We start from the raw sequence: 18,794 nt of genomic DNA on the forward strand, positions 1-18,794 counted from the left end.
CTCCTGGGGGTGGGGGGTGTAAAGCTAGGTTTTTACATCCTAAGTCAGTGTAATCACCTGCTTTGTCAACCTGTTCCAGATCATAATTTCCAACTCTTTGTAGCATTTTTTTTCTTTAGTAGGTTACTATGGAGGGAATGAGGAAGTATAAGAGTCAGGAATTGTAGATGTTCATGGGGCTTATAGATGACAAGCTGTTACACAAGGAGGGTGAGATTTACAGTTGCAGACTAGAAATTGAACCAGTTCCACTGCACCTTGACAGATGAGGGAAAGTACCTTAGGAACCCTGCTTCTCTACATTCCAGCTTTATGATCCACCTGCTAAACAATCAGGATAGTTGTAAGAGAGCAGCTCAAGATCTGGAAGAAGCCAGGCTTTGTAAATTATGTGCCTCCTGGAGATGCAGTCTTCTCAAATCCAGCTTGTGAAAGTGACAATAGCATCTTGCTTGATAAGCTGCTGCTTTTCAGTTTGTAAATGCTCAAGCTGATAGCTGTAGAAAATAAGCCACTGTTTGCAGCTGCTAATATCTGTTCTGTAACAGTATTAGTTGTAGAGACCATGGATCAGCTATAACCAAAAGCCTTATCTAGTAACTTGGAACAGGTGACAGACTTGAGGCTCCTGCCAGTGACATTGTAACACTCTGAGTAAGTCACTTCACCTTTCTATGCCTTAAGGCATGTCACTGTTGGGAGAAAGTTGTCTATCACAACCCCTTTACAATCAGCTCTTTTATCAGACACAAGTACTACACCTCTGGTTTTTTTAAAAAATAACAGAGACAAGCATAAAAAAAGATTGTTTTATACAAAAGTCACTACACTGTATGTGAACAGTCATTGTCTCTGCCCCAATAATTTCTAAACAAAGGAAAGTAAACAGGGAGCACAGTTCCAGTGTTATCAGATTCTGAGCATGACAAACAGCTGCCAGAAATCTTGTACCGGGGTATGTTCTCACCATCTGTTCTAGAGGGTCAGCCCCTCTTGTAACAACTAAGTCAATGGGTAAAGTAACCTCTAGTCCCTCAGCTTCTTAGGGCTTTTGCTCTTCTTGTACAGCTTCCACCCACTACATAAAGCATAGAATCCTTTATCCAGTACTGTGGGAAAGACACCAGCTCTTCCTTGCTGACTGGGATGCCATGGAGAGGTGTCTAAGATAATAGCAAACAGGGCTTCATGGAGAAGGGTTGTTACACTGCTGCCTCTGTTCTAGTGTTCAAAGTAAATTCAAACATGAAAGTAGACTCAGCGTCTATTGGAGGCTATTTTGGAAGAATAGCAAGGAAGACAAACTGCAATACGGCCAGAACACAACAATGACACTGGTACTGAGTTCTTGCAGACTGCACCAGTGGTGCTGTAACTAAAGGCACAAGGCAGTGAAGGCACAGGTAGGATGTTCTTCACTTGAGCAAACACATGGAGCTAGAGGGAGGGCCTGACTGACAGCTGTGTAAGTGAGTGAGCTGACTGGAGCTACAGCAGAGTAGGACTAATGGAAGGAAAATAAGGCCCAGAGCCTGCCCCAGAGAAAGGATGTTTAAAAGCTCCAGTCTGTTAAAGTAAGTATCCCCATTTACCACTACCACCCTTTGCTTGGCTCCAGGATATACCCTAGGGCAGTGTAGTTAATGTCCAGAGAGTAAGTGGGGGTACTAACTGGGAGTGAGCTAACACCTGGCCTTAGCTTCAGGCACAAATAATCTGATAAGGGAGTCGTCAGACAGCACTAAAAAACAAAACAGAAGAGGCTGCAGTGTTGACAGTGCTCCACCTCATGGCTGGCTACAGGCAGGTTCCTTCGAGAGCATTTCCTGGATTATGACAGTGTATGGGGAAGAACAGACCATAGCACCAGAGTTTTATTTTTCCCCTTTCTTCCTCTGCAGAGGAATCAGCTACCCATTGGGCAATGCATTGCAGGGAAAAATCAAGATGGCTTTGAGTAGCACACAGGGGTCTAGGTTTTCTTTACATGTGCTCGAGACCGGAGGGGGTTCTTAATTTGCATAGGATCAGACTATGGGGAACATTTTAAAAAGCAGCTACCAAGAAACAAGGTGGCTCAGCACTAAGCCATAGAAGCATGAAATGGAGCTTGCAGAGCATGATTGGCATGGGCCGTCTTGGGGGACAGGGGGTGGCACCTGCTACTGACAATTACTTGTTACCGTCCCTGCAAGGACTACACCAAAATACTGTTTCCAGGAGCCCTCTGAAATGAAAGTAAACAGCACTGAAATCAGAGGCTCAAGAAGCCCAAGTTCATCCTCTCTTCTTCACTATGCTCAGCCACATTTTTCCGTTTGACTTGCCTTCTCTCACACTTGCCCACAGTGGACTTGGGGCGGACAGATTGTAAATGTGATTTCAAGTAGTGAGGCAGGTATGGCCCTTTGTTCACGGCACTGCCCAGAGACAGTGCTGAGGTAGTTTTGATCGGTGCTCCAAAGCTGCCATCTACAGAGGAAGTAGGACTGGCACTGTGGACAGAGGAATAGCCTGAGGTGGCTTCTAGTATGGGTTCTTTTTGACAGTGACCAGCAAGCCACTGTTTTTCAGCATCTGGCTGCTCCGCCTTCCTCACTGGTACATCCTGTCCAGGCCATTCTGCAGCTAGGCTATCTTCATCACTGGAATCCTGACAGCAATGCTCTGCTGGATCCATATAGACTACAGTTACATCCAAGACTCCACTGGGAGCTGTCACTAGAGGAAGATATAGAAGAGTGATTTGGATCTACCTGAGCAGCAATGTAGTCAGAGTACAGAAGTCAGAGCCAGGAACTCAAGATCTCTAATCCTGAGCGATTAAACTTCCTCTGTGGCTTTAGAGAAAGTCAACACACAAGCTCTGATTTCTCCCTTGTGTGAAGTGGGGACGCCTCCTCATTCCACAGGTATGTTCTAATAGTTGTTTGTACAGGGGACATGGTATAAAAAGCTTTAAGTCACAGCACTAATAAAACAAACAGGAGAAGCTGCAGTGTTGACAGGGCTCCATCCACCACATGTCTGGCTACAGCCAGATTCCTTCAATAGCTTTTCCTGGATTATGACAGCAGCAAAACCCCTTAATATGCAGCCAGGAGGACTCTCCTTCACCCATCAAGTGATTCAAAGTGCACAGTGCTATCTGGTAGCAGTACTACCTCATAGCAGCACAGACAATACTCAGTAATGCTATCTACCATTTTCTGCATTCCAGAGTCTGCAGCCATTGAGCAAGAGCTCTACAAGTCTTGTAGCCAAACATTTTGCAGCATTGCAAATGGATTTTTTTTTTAATCTCAGAGCTGGAAGGGACCCTGAAAGGTCATTGAGTCCAGCCCCCTGCCTTCACTAGCAGGACCAAATACTGATTTTGCCCCAGATCCCTAAGTGGCCCCCTCAAGGATTGAACTCACAACCCTGGGTTTAGCAGGCCAATGCTCAAGCCACTGAGTTATCCCTTCCCCCTCCCCGCTGGACAAGAAGATTTTGGCATCTATCATCAGGAAACATTTTGCTGTTACAGGCTGTGGTGTAAAGATAATTTCCATGGTACAAGAGAAAAAAAGGACCTTCCTTCAGTGACTGCTGTCCCTCTAAAAAAGTTTGCACTTTTCTGGCAAGAGTAACCTGATTTTGTTAAGCTGCAGATGGGAAAATTTGGTTTCTCCCTATTTTAACCAAAGAAGAAAAATACACTACTTACCATCTCCCTCTCTCTCCCCTTCACTTTCCTGATCTCCTTCGTAACCCGAGCAGGAGTCCAAGCTCCAGTCCAGGAAGTTGTCCAGAAGGCTCTCCTCCTGCGTGGATAGTTCAGCTGTGGGTGTAGTCACAAAGCTGCCCCTGTCTTCTTGAATGCTGTCTTCCCTTCTCCTGTTGCAGGGAAACTCAGAGGTTACTCACTCAGCATATACATGGAGGAAATCATCCTGAATCAGAAAACAGGCTAGTCTCTGCCCATTTGCCTCACTCAACTCTTCCAGTGAATGCTAAAGATACAACTGGTCATTTGGTTTGGTCAATGAGTCCCACCATGGCAGGAAACCCAAACTTTCCCTTCCAGCCATCCAGAGGAAGAGGCTAAGCAGAGTTAAGGTGACTAGGGCAAGGACTGATTGAATCCATAGAGAATTGCAGCTCAGAGCAGGGAAGTTGGTTAAAATCCCACTCAGTGATTTGCACACAAATGATGTTTTGGGGAGGCAAAAGACCCCCTGTCAGATGCCCATGAGTGAACTCCATACTGAATTATCAGGTCCAGTGGCTGCAAACACAGGAGAGAGTACACAGAACAGAGCTTAGTTTTACTTGCCTTTTAGTTCTCTTTCCAGAGGGAGAGCTAAGGAACGTCTGAATTTCCTCAGCACTTGTGTGTAAGGGACTGGGCTCTGCGTCCTCCTGTTTCACGCCTAACAGCGAACAGATCTGGCTGTAACTCATCACCTAAACAACAAGACGATCTAGTCAGACAACTACAGTAGTGCCCTCGCAACAACCAAATGCCCGATACTTTCTCTAGGATCAATATGTCTTGAACTGCTCCTTGGCATTTACAGCCCAACTGTGCAACTTCTATTCCCACAAGGTGAGTGATGCTAACACCACTGCATTTCTTGCACTCTCTTCACCTTCCCCCCTTTGGGAATTTTAATTTGAACTTCTTGTTACTTTTCAGAATATTGGATAGCCTACTACACTGGTCGCTCTGCTTAAGGTGCTTGCCACCAAAGAATGGAGAGCAGAACAGTAAGGCTACTCCCCACCTTTTCCTTGCCAATTTCTTCATAACGCTCATCTTCAAATCGTTGTTTCACAGCAGTCAACACCACCTGCCTATAATCCTTTGGGACATCATCATGGAAACTAGGAAGAAAGAAAATCACAGCACAGGTCTTACAAGAGCACATTGGAAAGGACAAAGTTCATAGAACTTGCTGACCTAAAAACATTCCTCCCTTCTTTTATGGCTTTGGAGGATGTTTCCCCTCAGTTCTGGTGTGACAAACCAACTGCGCTTCATCAGCAGGGAAGCTGACTAGCAGGACTGGTAGCTGGGCTGCTGAGACAGCTTAAAGGACCATTCCCCTTCCTCTCCTTGCTACTTGGTCAGGTTTGCAGCAGGGAGTGGGATCTGGGTCTTGAGACACCTTCAGAGATGAGCTTCCAGCCCTGCTGGGGATCTTCCTGAATTTGCTGACAAGCAAGTCCCAGCCTTGTGAATCAGGGGAGACTTGGCAAGCTGAGCCTGCTGGTAATGAGACGCATACCCCCTAGAGCCAAGAGGCACTATTCAGAGAACATCGGGGCTGGTACTGAATTGGAGCAACAGCAATAGTTCTCTCAACCTCTCCCGTGTTGTGGGGAGTGAGGCATATTCTCTCTAATGTCACCTCCTTAGTTCTGAGACAGGAACTAATTAGCAAAACTTCATTATTAAGATTTATGTTGTGGGTCTGTAACAGCTGGATGCCAAACGGTCCCCACCAACCTCTTAGAGCTACTCAGAAAGGTTCTAAAGGTTATACCATTTTTGGTGTAGGCTCAGCACACAGGGTATCAGGTCTTCAAGAGAGAATCCAGTGCATTCAGACAGCTGGCTGTTCCAAGGATGTGCTGGAGAAGGGAATAAATACATTAGCACCCAAAATTCTGTACTGCAGAAATAAAGCAGATCCTACATAAGATCATGCCAGCAGATAATCCATCCGAAATTCAGAATCAATTTTCAGGTTCCAACAACAGCTGCAGGTGCCAGAACTAGAGATTCCTAGCTATGTAATCCAGTCCGTAGTATTACTAGTAAAAATTCCTTGGGCATTTCTTAAACCCAAGTCTCCTGCTAATGCTTGAGCTTGACACAGCAGTTACTGGGGAAAAGCGCCAAACCCACCCCATCCTTCTTTGAAGTGTCTGTTATCTTTAACATGACTGAGGCAAGTTGGCACAAGTAGATACCTTGGTGCTAAAGCAGAAAGATTGCTATCCAGAGGGACAGCATGGATGAACGTGCTACATTGCAGAACCTGCAGGTCCAGTTATGATTAGCAGCAGCCTGTTCCTTACCTTGCCTGTGCAGTATCTTAGCCAGTAGTAGTGCTGCAGCAGCCAGATTGGCAGGAGAATATACACAGAGACCTGTGTTCAATAGTGATAGTTCACAGATAAAGCTGTACAGGTGAAGTGTTCTTCTCTCCAGGGGGATTATAGTCAGTAGCACTTCTTTGTAATCCACAATAGTAGGAATCTAATGCATAAGGGAGAACACAGAGTTTGGGTGCTTCATTGTCAGAGTTTTGCCAAACACAGAATGGAATTGTTCCCAAGTGACCATCCCTTTTCATGGAGGCTCACTACAAAAGATGGTTTCTTATTACCCCGGTGGTATCAAGATGTTTCCCAGACAATAAGGAGGGAATACATGAGATCTCTGGACTTGGTCTCAAGGGGGTTAAATTTAACTTCCTACAGTGCAATCGTATCAAGTACTTGCAGGTACAGAATTACATAAAATAATCCTCAAACATCTCACTCAAATTAAGAACCCAATCACCTGTCACAGCAGCAAAGGATGCTGGATCAGAGGAAACCAGAAACACCTAAAGCAACATGCCTAGTCTACAAAGAAGCAGAAGGATCCGCATCTCACCACTGAGTATGGCAACTCTCCATGACTTAGCAAAGGACAGCCCAAGAAGGTAAGCATCCCACCCCCTGGTTTTACAAACTTACCCTTATCTTGCCTTCCAGGGCAGAGATGATCTCCCCCATCATCCGGACTAGATCTTCATATTTGTATGTGTTGTCTGTTAGCCACACAGCTTCCCGTATTGTCAAGATCTCTTTGCTGATGAAGCTGCAATATTAAAGATGGTTAGCACTCAGGCCCAAGGCAGAGCCACATGCACTGAGTTTTGGTTGCATGCAGATATCCATGGATATCCTATGCTATGGAGACACCTGCACAGGCGAGGAGAAGGGGAAGTTAGTACAGCTTAGGAAGATACCAGGTAGAGTCATGTTGAGTGTCAGGTGTTCCACAAGACAATGCCCTGTCCATGCCACCTTTAACCTGGGCCTGCATCTTTATCATATCACTGACTCGAAGGCCTAGATCCTGCAGCAGTTTTCACAGGTGTAATTCCCACAGAAAGGCTGCAGAATCAGTAACCAGACCTTGTGCCTGGAATTCAGTCTCCTGTTTGGCAGCATCTCCGTTTAAACCCTGGAGCCTTTGAAATAGTAGTGGAATTAGTCCCACATAACACACTAGGCCATGAACACAATACTTCTGTGCCACAAAGACTTGTTATTAAAACTGCATGACCACAGATAGAGGTACAAATCTGCTTTTCTGAGTCGGTTATGGCAGATGGGCTGATCAGAATGATAGTGCTGACCTGCTTCCTAGTATGATTTCTGATGCTAGTCATCTACTCTACAAAAAAGACAGCAATTCATGTATGGAGAGCTCCAGCCCCTCCAGCACATTTAAATAAGTGTTCAGGTGGCAGCAGCTCCACTTTGTACCTCATTTGGAAATAGTAAGAGCAAAATTCAAAGGGCAGTCACTGTGTAAAGGGACAAGGAAGGCCAGTTCTAGCTCTGTTACTAGTGCAGCTGAGAAAGCAGAACATAATAGCTAAATGCTGAGTTTGTATAACCACTGCCACTGATGCACGTCAGTCATCAAAACTCACCGTGTACAAATGACCATGCACGCGATTCCCAAAAGCTGGAGCCGGGCCCGGGATACAGGTCTCAGCTTCAAGTACCGATCCACGCACCCCACTGTCATATGAAGACAAAGGCTGGAGAAATCTTTCATGGTGGCCACTTCTACCAGCCAGTCAATCAGGATGTACCTAGATAGGAGATAAAAATCAAATGATCCCCTAAGTAAGAAGTCATCCACACCTGTGCTAAGTGACAGCTATAACACCAGAGATTCTCCACACATATCAAGACTTTTATCCTTTCAAAAGTTACTAGCCAACAAAATATTGAACATCAAAACAAGACTTCAGTGAAATGTCCTGTTGCATCTAGGTAATAGGGCAGATACTGGAGTCAAACTGTGGGCTGATGGACCATGCTTGGTGTTTTTTAGGCAGACTGGCAAATTAATGTAGATTGCAAGTAAGACAGACATCTTAAAATATGAACTTATCAAAATAAGTGTCACTTTCATTCTGGATCTATCCAGGGACACTGTGCAATTAGGGACATTCACAAAGTACAAACTTTTTGCATTGCACTTCACTGCTTGTGTTCCAGAACTAACTATGATAACTCTGTAAAGAGATTAATGATCTAATAGGTTGCATCTCACCCCAGACAGAACTATAACAAGCACAAGGAAGCAGTAGCAGCCTTTCCTGCCATGTCATAGACACACTTCTTTGTCAAAGACCTGGCTGCTGAGCTTGTCTTTACCTCATTGTTTCGTTCATTCCCTTCTGCACAGTGAAGATGCTTTGCTTTCTGACAGAAAGGGAAGCCTGGAAGAGCTGAGACACCATCTCATTGGAGGTTTTTGCTTCTAATCCTAGCTGGTTTCCATTCCCACAAGCTTTGGCTAAAGATATCTACAGCAGGCAGACAAGAGGGGAAATGTAAATATTAAGTGAGCTATTTTCCATTTGGACAGAGAAACAAAATTTGAACTGAAATCCTGGGAGAACTCATGTCATTTTCACATTCAAAATACAGTGAAACCTAGCTTATGGGACTCACTCCAGAGAAATTAAGAACAGTTATTTTTCAAAGCTGGCAGAACTGTAGTACACAATACATGTGCAGGATTTTGGGACAGGCTCTTCAGGCTAAAGATTGTTTACTAAAGATGCAGTATTTTCAGAAGAGGTTACTTTGCAGAGTACATTTAAGTGTTTTCTGAGAAGAGTTTTAGCTGCTGTTCCTAATGGCCAGCCACTGGATCCACGTTTAAGCACACTCCCATGTCTTTCTATGCCAGTGTAGACAAGGGCATGCAAAAAACAATGTCTTGGTGTCACTAGTGGAAGTCTTACCTGGGCTTCCCAGCAACCCTTTGCTGCATAGTCCCTTAGTTTCCTGAAGCTCTGAAGGTATCTGCCGGGATCTGACTTCTAGAGAAAAGGAATATGAACAGCATTAAGAAGGCATTGCCCCTTTTGTCCAGGGGAGATAACCATTTGGTTCAATGTTTGTGAAGGTTGGAGTACTCCTACTATCCAAAAGGCATCACTTCTCCTATCTTTTCTGCCGTTTGTGGGAAAATCTTCACACAACAGTCAGTCTCTTTCTCTTAAGGATGATCCTAGATTGAAGGAATTGGATGGGGACTAAAGAGATCAGAGTTCAATTCTCAGCTGGGCCACAGACTTCCAGTGCGACTTTGGACAAGTCACTTAGCCTCTCTGTGTTTATCTTTCCAATCTGTAAAATGGGGATATTACTTCCTCTGTCACCATTTATCCATCTTGTCTATTTAGACTGTAAGCTGTCTTTTGCTGGATGTATATACAGCCCTCAACACAACAGAACTATATTCTTGGTTGGGGACTCTTGGTGCCACTGTAATAGAGGTGAAAAGATCATTTTAAGAGCCAAATGTACTCACAGCAGCTCTTCTGTTACTTTCCCAGAGGAGGTAGGAGCTGTTTAGGCAACCCTGCTTCGAAGACTCTTGAAACATTTCAAGGGCTTCTTTCCTTTTTTCTTCATCCTGAAAATAAAAGGTCAAATGTTATATATGGTGCATACCCAGTCAGATGGGCACATAAGCCCCAGAGACGCTGAGTAGTACAGAACATCCTCAGATTGAAAGCTACAGTACAGAATCAATCCATTACCATCGGGAGCATCCTTCAAATGTTCAAGATGGTTTCCTAGACCTCTGGCACTGTCTTTTGGAGACCCTGGCTTAAGAGTTACTTTGCAGCTTTCTTCAGGTTGTCAAAAGCAATTTAGGCTTCCTGGTGGCCAGCCTGCCCTTTCCTTTGGTACCCAGTGTGACACGTTTCAAAAGGATGTTACCTGGCTTCCCTTACTGCAAGCACAACAAGCAGGCCTGGTAGCTAAAACTACTTTCAACTCATTTTTAAAAAAACATGGGGGCAGATTCTTAGCTGATGTAAACTGGCACAGTTCCACTGAAGTCAACAGAGCTGCACAAGTTTACTCCAGCAGAAAATGTGGCCCAGGATTTGATCCACATTGAAGCTTAATTTGATTTCAAATTGACACTTTCCCTTTAAATAGAAAAGGCCTTCACAGACTATTTTCACACTGGGGGAAACCAAGAACAATTGGTTTGATCTCACATGAAGATAATAACTCATCTAGCATTTGAAAAGTCACAGGGGAAATTTGCATTGTAAAATTGTACCTTCAGAATTCCCAAAGCCATCAGTGGGAAATGAACACTACTCACCTCAAAGAGACTTAAAACCTTAGCTAAGCAGTGGAGAATAGAGCCTTTCTGGGCCTAAAAAATAAGGAGTTTTAAAACTGCACATTATTAAAGAGAACCAAAAAATGAGAGATTTTTTCAAAATAGTCCAAGGCTAGAGCTTTGTTTGCCCTTGGCCTTTCATGGACTGACCATCCCCCCTCCCCCCCAATATTTCATCACTTTTGAGATAGAAATTAACCTGGCAGAACAAACACAGTACAATCCTTTGACAGCTACCAAGTAGTGCCTCTCCTACATATAGTTTTGCTCTGTATCAACTTTAATTTTTAAACAATGGTTAAATAACTAAATCAATGGCATGAGAACAAGATACTCCTTGGAGAAACTGAAATGTAATTGTGCAAATTGCTGGGTGGATCATAGAATATCAGGTTAGAAGGGACCTCAGGAGGTCATCTAGTCCAACCCCCTGCTCAAAGTAGGGCCAATCCCCAGGTTTAGCAGGCCAATGCTCAAACCACTGAGCTATCCCTCCTCCTTGGATATGCTGCCCTACCCTAAAGCCATTGACAGAAAGCGCATCACTTACTTTCTGCAACTGACACTCTGCTTTGAGGCTCTCATAGACCACAGCTTTACAACAGCTCCCGCTCACGGACCACGGGGGACGAATAAAGAGCCAGATAAAGGGGGCTGCACAGACATTCAGACGCTCCGTCAGGCTGAAGAAATGAGATGCCTTTAACCCATTCACTTCTGCACGACCCTCATCGGAGATGGATACTGAATAAGTGAAACGGATGCTTTAAAGAGGGAACAGAAGCTAATCCATAATATCTGCCTGGAATTTAATAAGGCCACAGCACAACAGTTAGCAGGATGGTTTCACAGAAATGGTAACAGGTTGCAGAAGAAGGTTGGAATAGTGCCTCTGCTTGATTCAGTGTGAAGCTTTTGAAAGGCAAAATGACAACCAAATTTGACTAGAGGCTTCCAAACTAACTTCAAGAGCTGCTAACTGTGTGATTTAGACACATCCACATTTCAGCTAGGAGTGGAATCCATTAGCGAGACCTTGCCTCATACTCAGAAATGAGAGGGGAAAACAGTGTTTTTGTGTTTAACAATCTTATAACATGGGCAGAAAAACCCCAAACATCCATAAAATAGTAAGGATAAAGATTGGCATGTGGCCAATAAGAATCCAAGCTTATTGATCAGGCTTCACTATAAAATCTCTTTGTTCTTTTAAATAGAACTACACCCTCCACCATCATTTCCCTCTGCAATTCCCATCTTCTCCACAGCACATGCTTTCATACTTACAGCCTTCGTTGTACAGGTATGCTATGCCCAGCTTCACAGCAGCTTCAAAGTTACCCCTTTCAGCAGCCCTAAATAAGAGTACAAAAAGGTAACTCAGATTTAATCTGTGGGCATCTGAATCATTTGAAGATTCCAGTGCAGCAGGAGAGCTGCTTCCATGTTCATTTCTACTAGATGGCCACAGCTCCAGAATGCAGCTGAAGAATTCAGAACTTGCACCTCTGAAGCACATAGGATGGTTACATAGGCACCAGACAGATTCAGCTCTTTTGTTTTGCCTTTGCCAAAACCCATACACATCTTTTTCAGATGGAATGTCTTTATTCTTTCAAAGTACAGTCGTTTGCTTGCAACTTTAGGTTTTTAAACTCATTTTGAAATAGGGTGACCAGATGTCCCAATTTTATACGGACAGTCCTGATTTTTGGATCTTTTTCTTATATACACTCCTGTTACCCACAACCCCTGTCCCGATTTTTCACATTTGCTGTCTGGTCACCCTATTTTGAAATATGGAAAGAGTCCAAATATTAGTCTTAAAAATACTTTAAAAACAATTGTGCAGCCTTTCGATCCACATTTCTGGCTTATACATTTATACTGATACACAAATATCAGAGAGAAGCAGTAGCAATACTTTTAGCTTATGCACTACATTCCATCAGGGGATTGTAAAGCACTTTGTAGACACAGCATCCATTTACACTCCAAATATAACTATGACCCCCTGCTCCACTTAACAAGACAGTTCCAATCTGAAGTGTAGACAGGAAACTAAGTGTGCTCCTAATCACATTAAGGGGGAGATTTTCAACGGCAGTTTGTTGTCCAACTCTCATTGAAAGTTAATAGGAAATGGGTACCTAGCTTTCCTCTGCACCTTTGAAAATCTCCCCTAATGCATAGACCATGCCTGGATTCCTATACATTACCTTTCAAACATCTTCAGATTTTTTGGAGAAGGCCAAACTTCTTGAAAACTTGCACATGCCCAAACACTAGCATGATTATCTACAAGGTACTTAAGATGCGAGTGCACCTAGGGGGAAAAATACAGAAGTACATTATTACAACATATAGGGATCCACCGAAAAATCGTTCTTATGGTCTACTGTTATAGCCATATTAACATGGCACCGATAGATTTTTGTACAACTATTTGTACAACTATTAATGTATTTACATTAATTAATTAGATTAGACAAAAGTCAATTTGGAAAATAAGATAAGCATCCTTAACTGAACCAAACTGTTCAGTCAGAATGATTTGTCAGGATAGCTCCCTCTGGAAAATTTAAACAAAACACTCAAATACTGCTGCTAATCCTCAATCCTGAGAGGTTTAGCAACAAAACTGCTACCACGATGGCAGAGATCTGAAGGAAAACTGAAAGAATACATACAGTAGTTAGATTTGCTCTGCCATGAGGATCCAGCCTTCCCCGTGTCCAGTCCTGCCATTGGGAGCCAGGGCATCACACTGACAGAGGTAAACCCCATCCCGTTACAGGGGTGAAGTGGGTTAGCAGACTCACAGCTCGGATGGAGAGGATATCCTCAGCAGGAAGGCCTTTCAGAACATGAAACAGAACGTCTTCAGGGAGACTCAGTAATGTCAGGACTCGAGGCCGTTTTCTTACCCTTCGTTTTGAAGGGAAAGAAAAACACCTGGAACATCTACAGTGGATTACTAGAAAAAACAAAAAGCCCAGACATCTTAGTTAGTGAAAGAGCACGATCAAGTCGAAATTTCAGGACAAAAGATGACAGCTGTAAAGAATACTAGTCCACATATTAACATGAAAGTGATTGGTGTTACTGAGCCTGCTCTACTGCAGGAAAAGTTATGTTGTTTCTTCAATGAAATGGAAAGTAAAGAGAATTCTAGGCTTTGATACGATAGCAACTCAATTGCATAATCATGTATAAAATGGGATCACTAACCAACTAAAGTAAAAATAATTAAATTGACAGGGCCAGAAGAGATCACTTGGGCCATTTAGCCCAACATCCTCCATTGTGCAAACTTCCTCCGTATGCGATTCCCATTCATGCAGTAGTTAATGTGCTGGAATAACATCAGTGATGTGGCCAGTCGCCTTAATTTTTTTTTCCTGTCAATATTTTCCTATCCCTTTCCATAGCCTCCTTTCACTGCTCCTTGAAATACCATCTTCAGAGATTCAAGTCCTTCCTTCATGCATTGGTTCCTTGTGATATTTATTTAGACTAGTGTCTGTTCTATATATATTCTGTTCCCTTACTTGCTCCTCCTAAGGAGGGACAGGAAAGTTCACCCTGCACCTGCTAGCCAAAGGACTAAGTTAACTAGAGGCAGAGACAAAAGCTAATGATAGAGAGGGCTCACTAGACAGATTCAGGGACAATACTCTAGTGAGAAGTCCAGTAGTGCTCCCACTTGCTGGGAAGGGCGAGGTGTTCGGATTTCTACTGAGATGCTGGCCCTGGATTCTGCTCAGGAATGGCATCTTTTGCATCAGTCTGAATAGTAGGTGTCAGAAATTTGAAACACTTTGACCTGCTAGAAGGGAAAAGGACTCTCACCTTATGCCCTGAACTACATGACAGGGATCCCTCATCACCACACAGCTTTCTTTTGGGATTTTCCTCCCCAGCAAACAGCCCCAGTACCTGCCCTGGCTGCTGCTCAGAGCTTTGCCAAGCAGCAGTGGAGTGAAAATGACATGAATCTTGTCAATTTCACTGCTGCCCACTCTGAAGAGCAGCAGGGACCAGAGACTTGCCAGTTTCATTCTGCTGCTGCTTGATAGGGCTCTGAGCAGCAGACAGAGCAAGTGATGGAGCAGTCTGTTTGCTCTGCTCTGTGTCACATTTGGAAAGTTATCTTTGCAGCCATAAAGGCTAGAAAAACACACAGATCCCCCCACTTTTCTGCAAATTGATGGATTAGGGCTGTTCTTCTCACCATGGAACATTTCCTGCTTGGCAACGTCAGGTGTATTTTTCAAATCCGGTTTGTAGGTCTTTTTATACAATGATAGTTTAACTGGGAAGTCTAATTAGCTGGGTTTTCTTCAAGATCAGTCATGAAAAATATGGGTCCCACTAGTGACCCCAGTGATATTCCACTTGCAGGAATTAATGATTTTCCTTGTCCCCTGTTCTATCAGTTAATTTCCAATCCGTGGTATTAAAAAATGTTTTAAAATAAGTGTCAATTTACAGGATAATAAAAGTCAGAGAGGTAATGTAACAAATGTACCAAACCACAAACAAATCATATGTGAAATTAAATAAAGAAAACAAGCTAAGCAGCTGCAGGGACTTGATCATTTTTAATTATAGGGCCGCGGGCACCAGCTAAGCTAAAGACAGTCCCCACAACTGGGTATTTCCCAGTGCAAATTTATAGGTATCTGTCTAGGCAAAAAAAGCAATGGGCCACCTAGAATATCCTTTTATGCCAAAATGAATATGTATCCTATTAACTCTTTGGAGTTTCTAAGATCAACAATGAAATGAGCTACTAGTCTAACTCAATGCCCCATTCTCCCCCGATAGCTTTTGGCTTACCTATTAGTTACCTTTAACTAAAAGACTATATCCATGTAATTAAGGGAAATTTTGACATGCACAAATCACCAGATTATTATTCTCATAGGTGTTCCTTTCCCCCACCTCCGATTTCAGCAAGAGAACTACTGCAATGTAAGTGGCATTGCATCTCTAGACTGGCATGCCAATTAAGCCTGTATTCAGAACCAAAACTGACTGAACAGCCCAGGAAATTGAAGCAAGACTAGATGGCGGACAGTACAGCTCTAGTAGCCCAGAATTTATATTAGGATGGCTATACTTTAAAATGACCCCATATACTACAGACATATCTACATTGTGTACACAAGCTGCATTTCTAATATTTTAAATTCAGATACCGATTAAGTAACTGAAGCATTCCAAAGTACATTTGGCAAGCAAAGATAGTGTATTTTAGAAGCAGGTTACGTACCCCGTAGAACCAGAAGATATTAAACTTGGGCGAAGTATAAAAATTCTGTCCCATTAATGCAGAAAGTGTAATTTAAAAAATCATTTATCGTTTTGCCAAAAACCCATTTATAGTTTTTGGCAAAAAAAATAATAATAATTCATTAGATGAATTAAATAGGCAGAGTGCCAAGCATTTTACTAGGCACAGACCATAAAAAAGCAAGTTTTGTATGCTCTGAACATACGAGTCCTTATAGTACTTTTGTAAAAGTAGGGGAGCTTGCCCCCATGCCTTAGGCCATACATGCTCTCTTCCCTCCATAAATATGCCAGTTAGCTGCTATCCTCAACCCAGAGAAAGACATATTAAATTAGCAATGAATATTGCAGTTTGTAAAGCATTTTGGTATCCTGCATGATAAAAGGCACTCCAGAAATGTAAGCTATTATTACATTAAACAACTAGAATGATATTTGGACATGAAAGAGTGGGGGGTTGCTTAAATGCCATATTTCAAGTTTAGATTTTACTGTCATGGCAAAAATCAAACCTTGATAAAAGGAGACTTCTATTTAAAGCAGTAAACTGCAATCCTGTAGTCTGATTTCTAGTCCTGTGACCAGCCTGAAATATCAAAAATCTCTCATTTTTAATTATTTTTATTAAAATCTCTCCTTTCATTCATTCAAACACGCTGCCTTTCTGAAGCAAAAATCTCATCTGCTCCTTGAAAAGCCTGCAGCCTCTCCTCCATTTAATAATTATAACCTTCCTTTACAATTTATGTGAAACGCTCTGGTCGATGAGAAACCCGAAGTGGCCAAGATAAGACTGGTAGCTCTTTTCTAATGTCCTGGGTGCCCATGCAGGAGCCCCGAGTGAGTCCCCTCCCCCTGCAGGCAGGTCCTGTCCCACTATAGGCTCGGTTGATTTTTAAATCCACCCGCCTAAACCAGTGGGGCTCCCTCTCTTTGGAATTTAAAAATAAAATCTAAAACACACCCTCTGAACACAGGGGGAGAAGTAAAAAGGAAAATTAGGAGGTGCCACTGCCAGATACCGTCTGAGGAAAATGGAAGGGGAGGTTGCAGGGGTTTAAGCCCATCTGATGGGGGGGCGGGAGTGGGGAGGAAGTTGGTAGGATCCTGGCAGGGGTATTTCAGACATTTCACAGCCCTCATGTGTCAAGTCTGAAAATTTAGCATCTAAGGCTTACAGGATCATCCAGCAGAGAGGGAGCATTACCCGTCCCAGGGAACCCCCACGATCCCCACCAGAAACTAGACAACCGAGCCGGCAAAGCCCCCGCCCTGGCTTTAACCCCACATGAGGAGCATTGAGTTCTGCCAAAACTGGAGCTGGCGCCCCCTAACCACTGGCTGGCAACCCAGCTCCTGCAGGACCCCCCCCACCGCAGAAGGACCCCACTCCCCAGAAGGACCCCTCGCCCCACAGGGCCCCACCGTCCTACACTCACCACAGAGGGGCCCCACCCACCGCAGAGAGACCCCCAACTCCCCATAGAGGCCCCAACCCGCCCAGGGGCGTGGAGGACGCTCACCGCCCACTTTCATTCCTGCCCCTCCGCGCTGCGGTGCGAGTCCCCAGGGAACCGAGCGGCCACCAACCACCACCACGCCCGCAAGCCGGCCGGGTCCAAATGAGCCCAAGTCGCGGTCCCGGGGCCAGGGGCGGAGAAAGAGGGGTTAGGGCGGGGTTCCAGCTGGGCCCCGCCCCCATGCCGTTCTCCGGTATCAATGCGGGTCAGGGAAAGAGCGAGCGGGAGGCCCCACCCAGGAACCGCCCCTTCGGGATAGGCTACGCCCCGAGCGCGCCGGATATCCGTCTCTCCACTCCCCGCGCGGGCCCTGCCACCAGAGAAAGACCCCGCCCACTAGCCGCGCGCACTTTTTTTCAAACCCAGCTGGAGCTGTCATTGGTCAGTATGCTGACAGGGCGGGGATATCGTGGCCGGGGCCCCGCCCTCCGTCCTGTCATTGGGCGCTCAGGATGCGAATTCGAATCAGGGCAGTTTGTGGTTCGCGCTTGTAGCTCGCTGGGTCTGGGGGGCAGGAGCTCTCAGGGACACCGTCCGACCGGAACTTCTAAATCGCCTGTCGCGGCATTACCCAGCGCCGGCGGGTGCAGTGCGAGAAACTCCTGCAGCAGTTACCCGTATGTAAGGGATTGCAAAAACTGCTCTCTGATGAAATTTGCTACCAGTAGCAGGCCAGCCGTGCCCCTTCCCATGCAGCGTGTGAGTGCAGGCGGGGGAGCCCCTGCGGGAGGGGTCGGGAGGACAGGCGCGTTGAGAAAGGCAGAGAATGGGGGGAACCGAGCGTGCTGGGAAGCACAGAGCCCCGCGGGCAGCGAGGAAGGCCGCAGAACCCCAGGAAGCTGGGGGGGCAGGAAGCGAGGCCGCCCACCTTGGAGAGGGAAGGGGCAGGTGCTTTGCTGGTTGGCCCTTGAAGACACTAGCGGGTCTCCCCCAAAGCAGAAGAGCTCGGGGTGGAGACAACGGTGTGATCCTTTTGCCAGGTGGAGATGGCAGCAAAAAGGGCCGGGCTCAATATCCAGGGCTCCTTCTTAACAGTACAACACAGAACTGGCCTGAGCCCTCACCCAGTAATCTGGGGAAATTAAGCACTACCCCAGCCGCCTCTAAGAGGCAATACTTCCTCCTGGCAAACACTGAGTCTCTGTAGAGCAGAAAAACATTTAGTAAGAAGAGGAAAGGAGCCTGGCATTAATTTTGGAAAACGCCACAATCATGATTCGAACACATCTGACCATGAGCAACACTCCTGTCCCAGAGTCCTTTGGGCAGTGTCCTTTGTCTCCCTTTCTCACCTTGTAGTGTTTAAGTCCAACAAATGTCCCTTTATAATGCCACTCCCCTCTCCCTCCACCACACCGCACTCACAGCTCTCCTTGGTCAGCAGAGACACAGAGTTGAGAGGTGCATTCACATGAGTTTATCTCCCACCCAGAAAGGGGGCAGGGGAAGAAACATTGAGCAGTGCCACCTCAACTGGCTTACAGTTGTCTCCATTCACTCTGTGTGGAGCTGTGCCATCATTCAGCATGCTGTCA

General features: G+C 44.9%; 1 protein-coding gene across 4 annotated transcripts; it reads right to left on the reverse strand.

Moving 5' to 3' along the window:
- Nucleotides 1-795: 795 nt before the first annotated feature.
- Nucleotides 796-17,505, reverse strand: CCNF (cyclin F). 4 transcript variants are annotated; one of them, XM_034784258.1, is made up of 17 exons: nt 17,263-17,505; nt 13,264-13,418; nt 12,661-12,767; nt 11,729-11,796; nt 10,992-11,185; nt 10,421-10,474; nt 9,608-9,712; nt 9,036-9,113; nt 8,440-8,591; nt 7,704-7,868; nt 6,736-6,859; nt 6,070-6,250; nt 5,532-5,619; nt 4,770-4,869; nt 4,319-4,449; nt 3,710-3,879; nt 796-2,721 (listed from the first exon to the last, which is right to left on the reverse strand). In XM_034784258.1, the coding sequence occupies exons 1-17, from the start codon at nt 17,273-17,275 to the stop codon at nt 2,255-2,257; spliced, it is 2,352 nt and encodes a 783-aa protein (XP_034640149.1). In that variant the 5' UTR covers nt 17,276-17,505; the 3' UTR covers nt 796-2,254. The 4 variants fall into 4 exon arrangements, with proteins under 4 accessions (XP_034640149.1, XP_034640150.1, XP_034640151.1 ...); XM_034784259.1 differs by lacking the exon at nt 17,263-17,505 and adding an exon at nt 14,676-14,941; XM_034784260.1 differs by lacking the exon at nt 10,421-10,474.
- Between the last annotated feature and the right edge of the window lie 1,289 nt (nt 17,506-18,794).

The sequence above is a fragment of the Trachemys scripta genome, chromosome 10, assembly GCF_013100865.1.
Source record: "Trachemys scripta elegans isolate TJP31775 chromosome 10, CAS_Tse_1.0, whole genome shotgun sequence".
Taxonomy (NCBI): Eukaryota; Metazoa; Chordata; order Testudines; family Emydidae; genus Trachemys; species Trachemys scripta.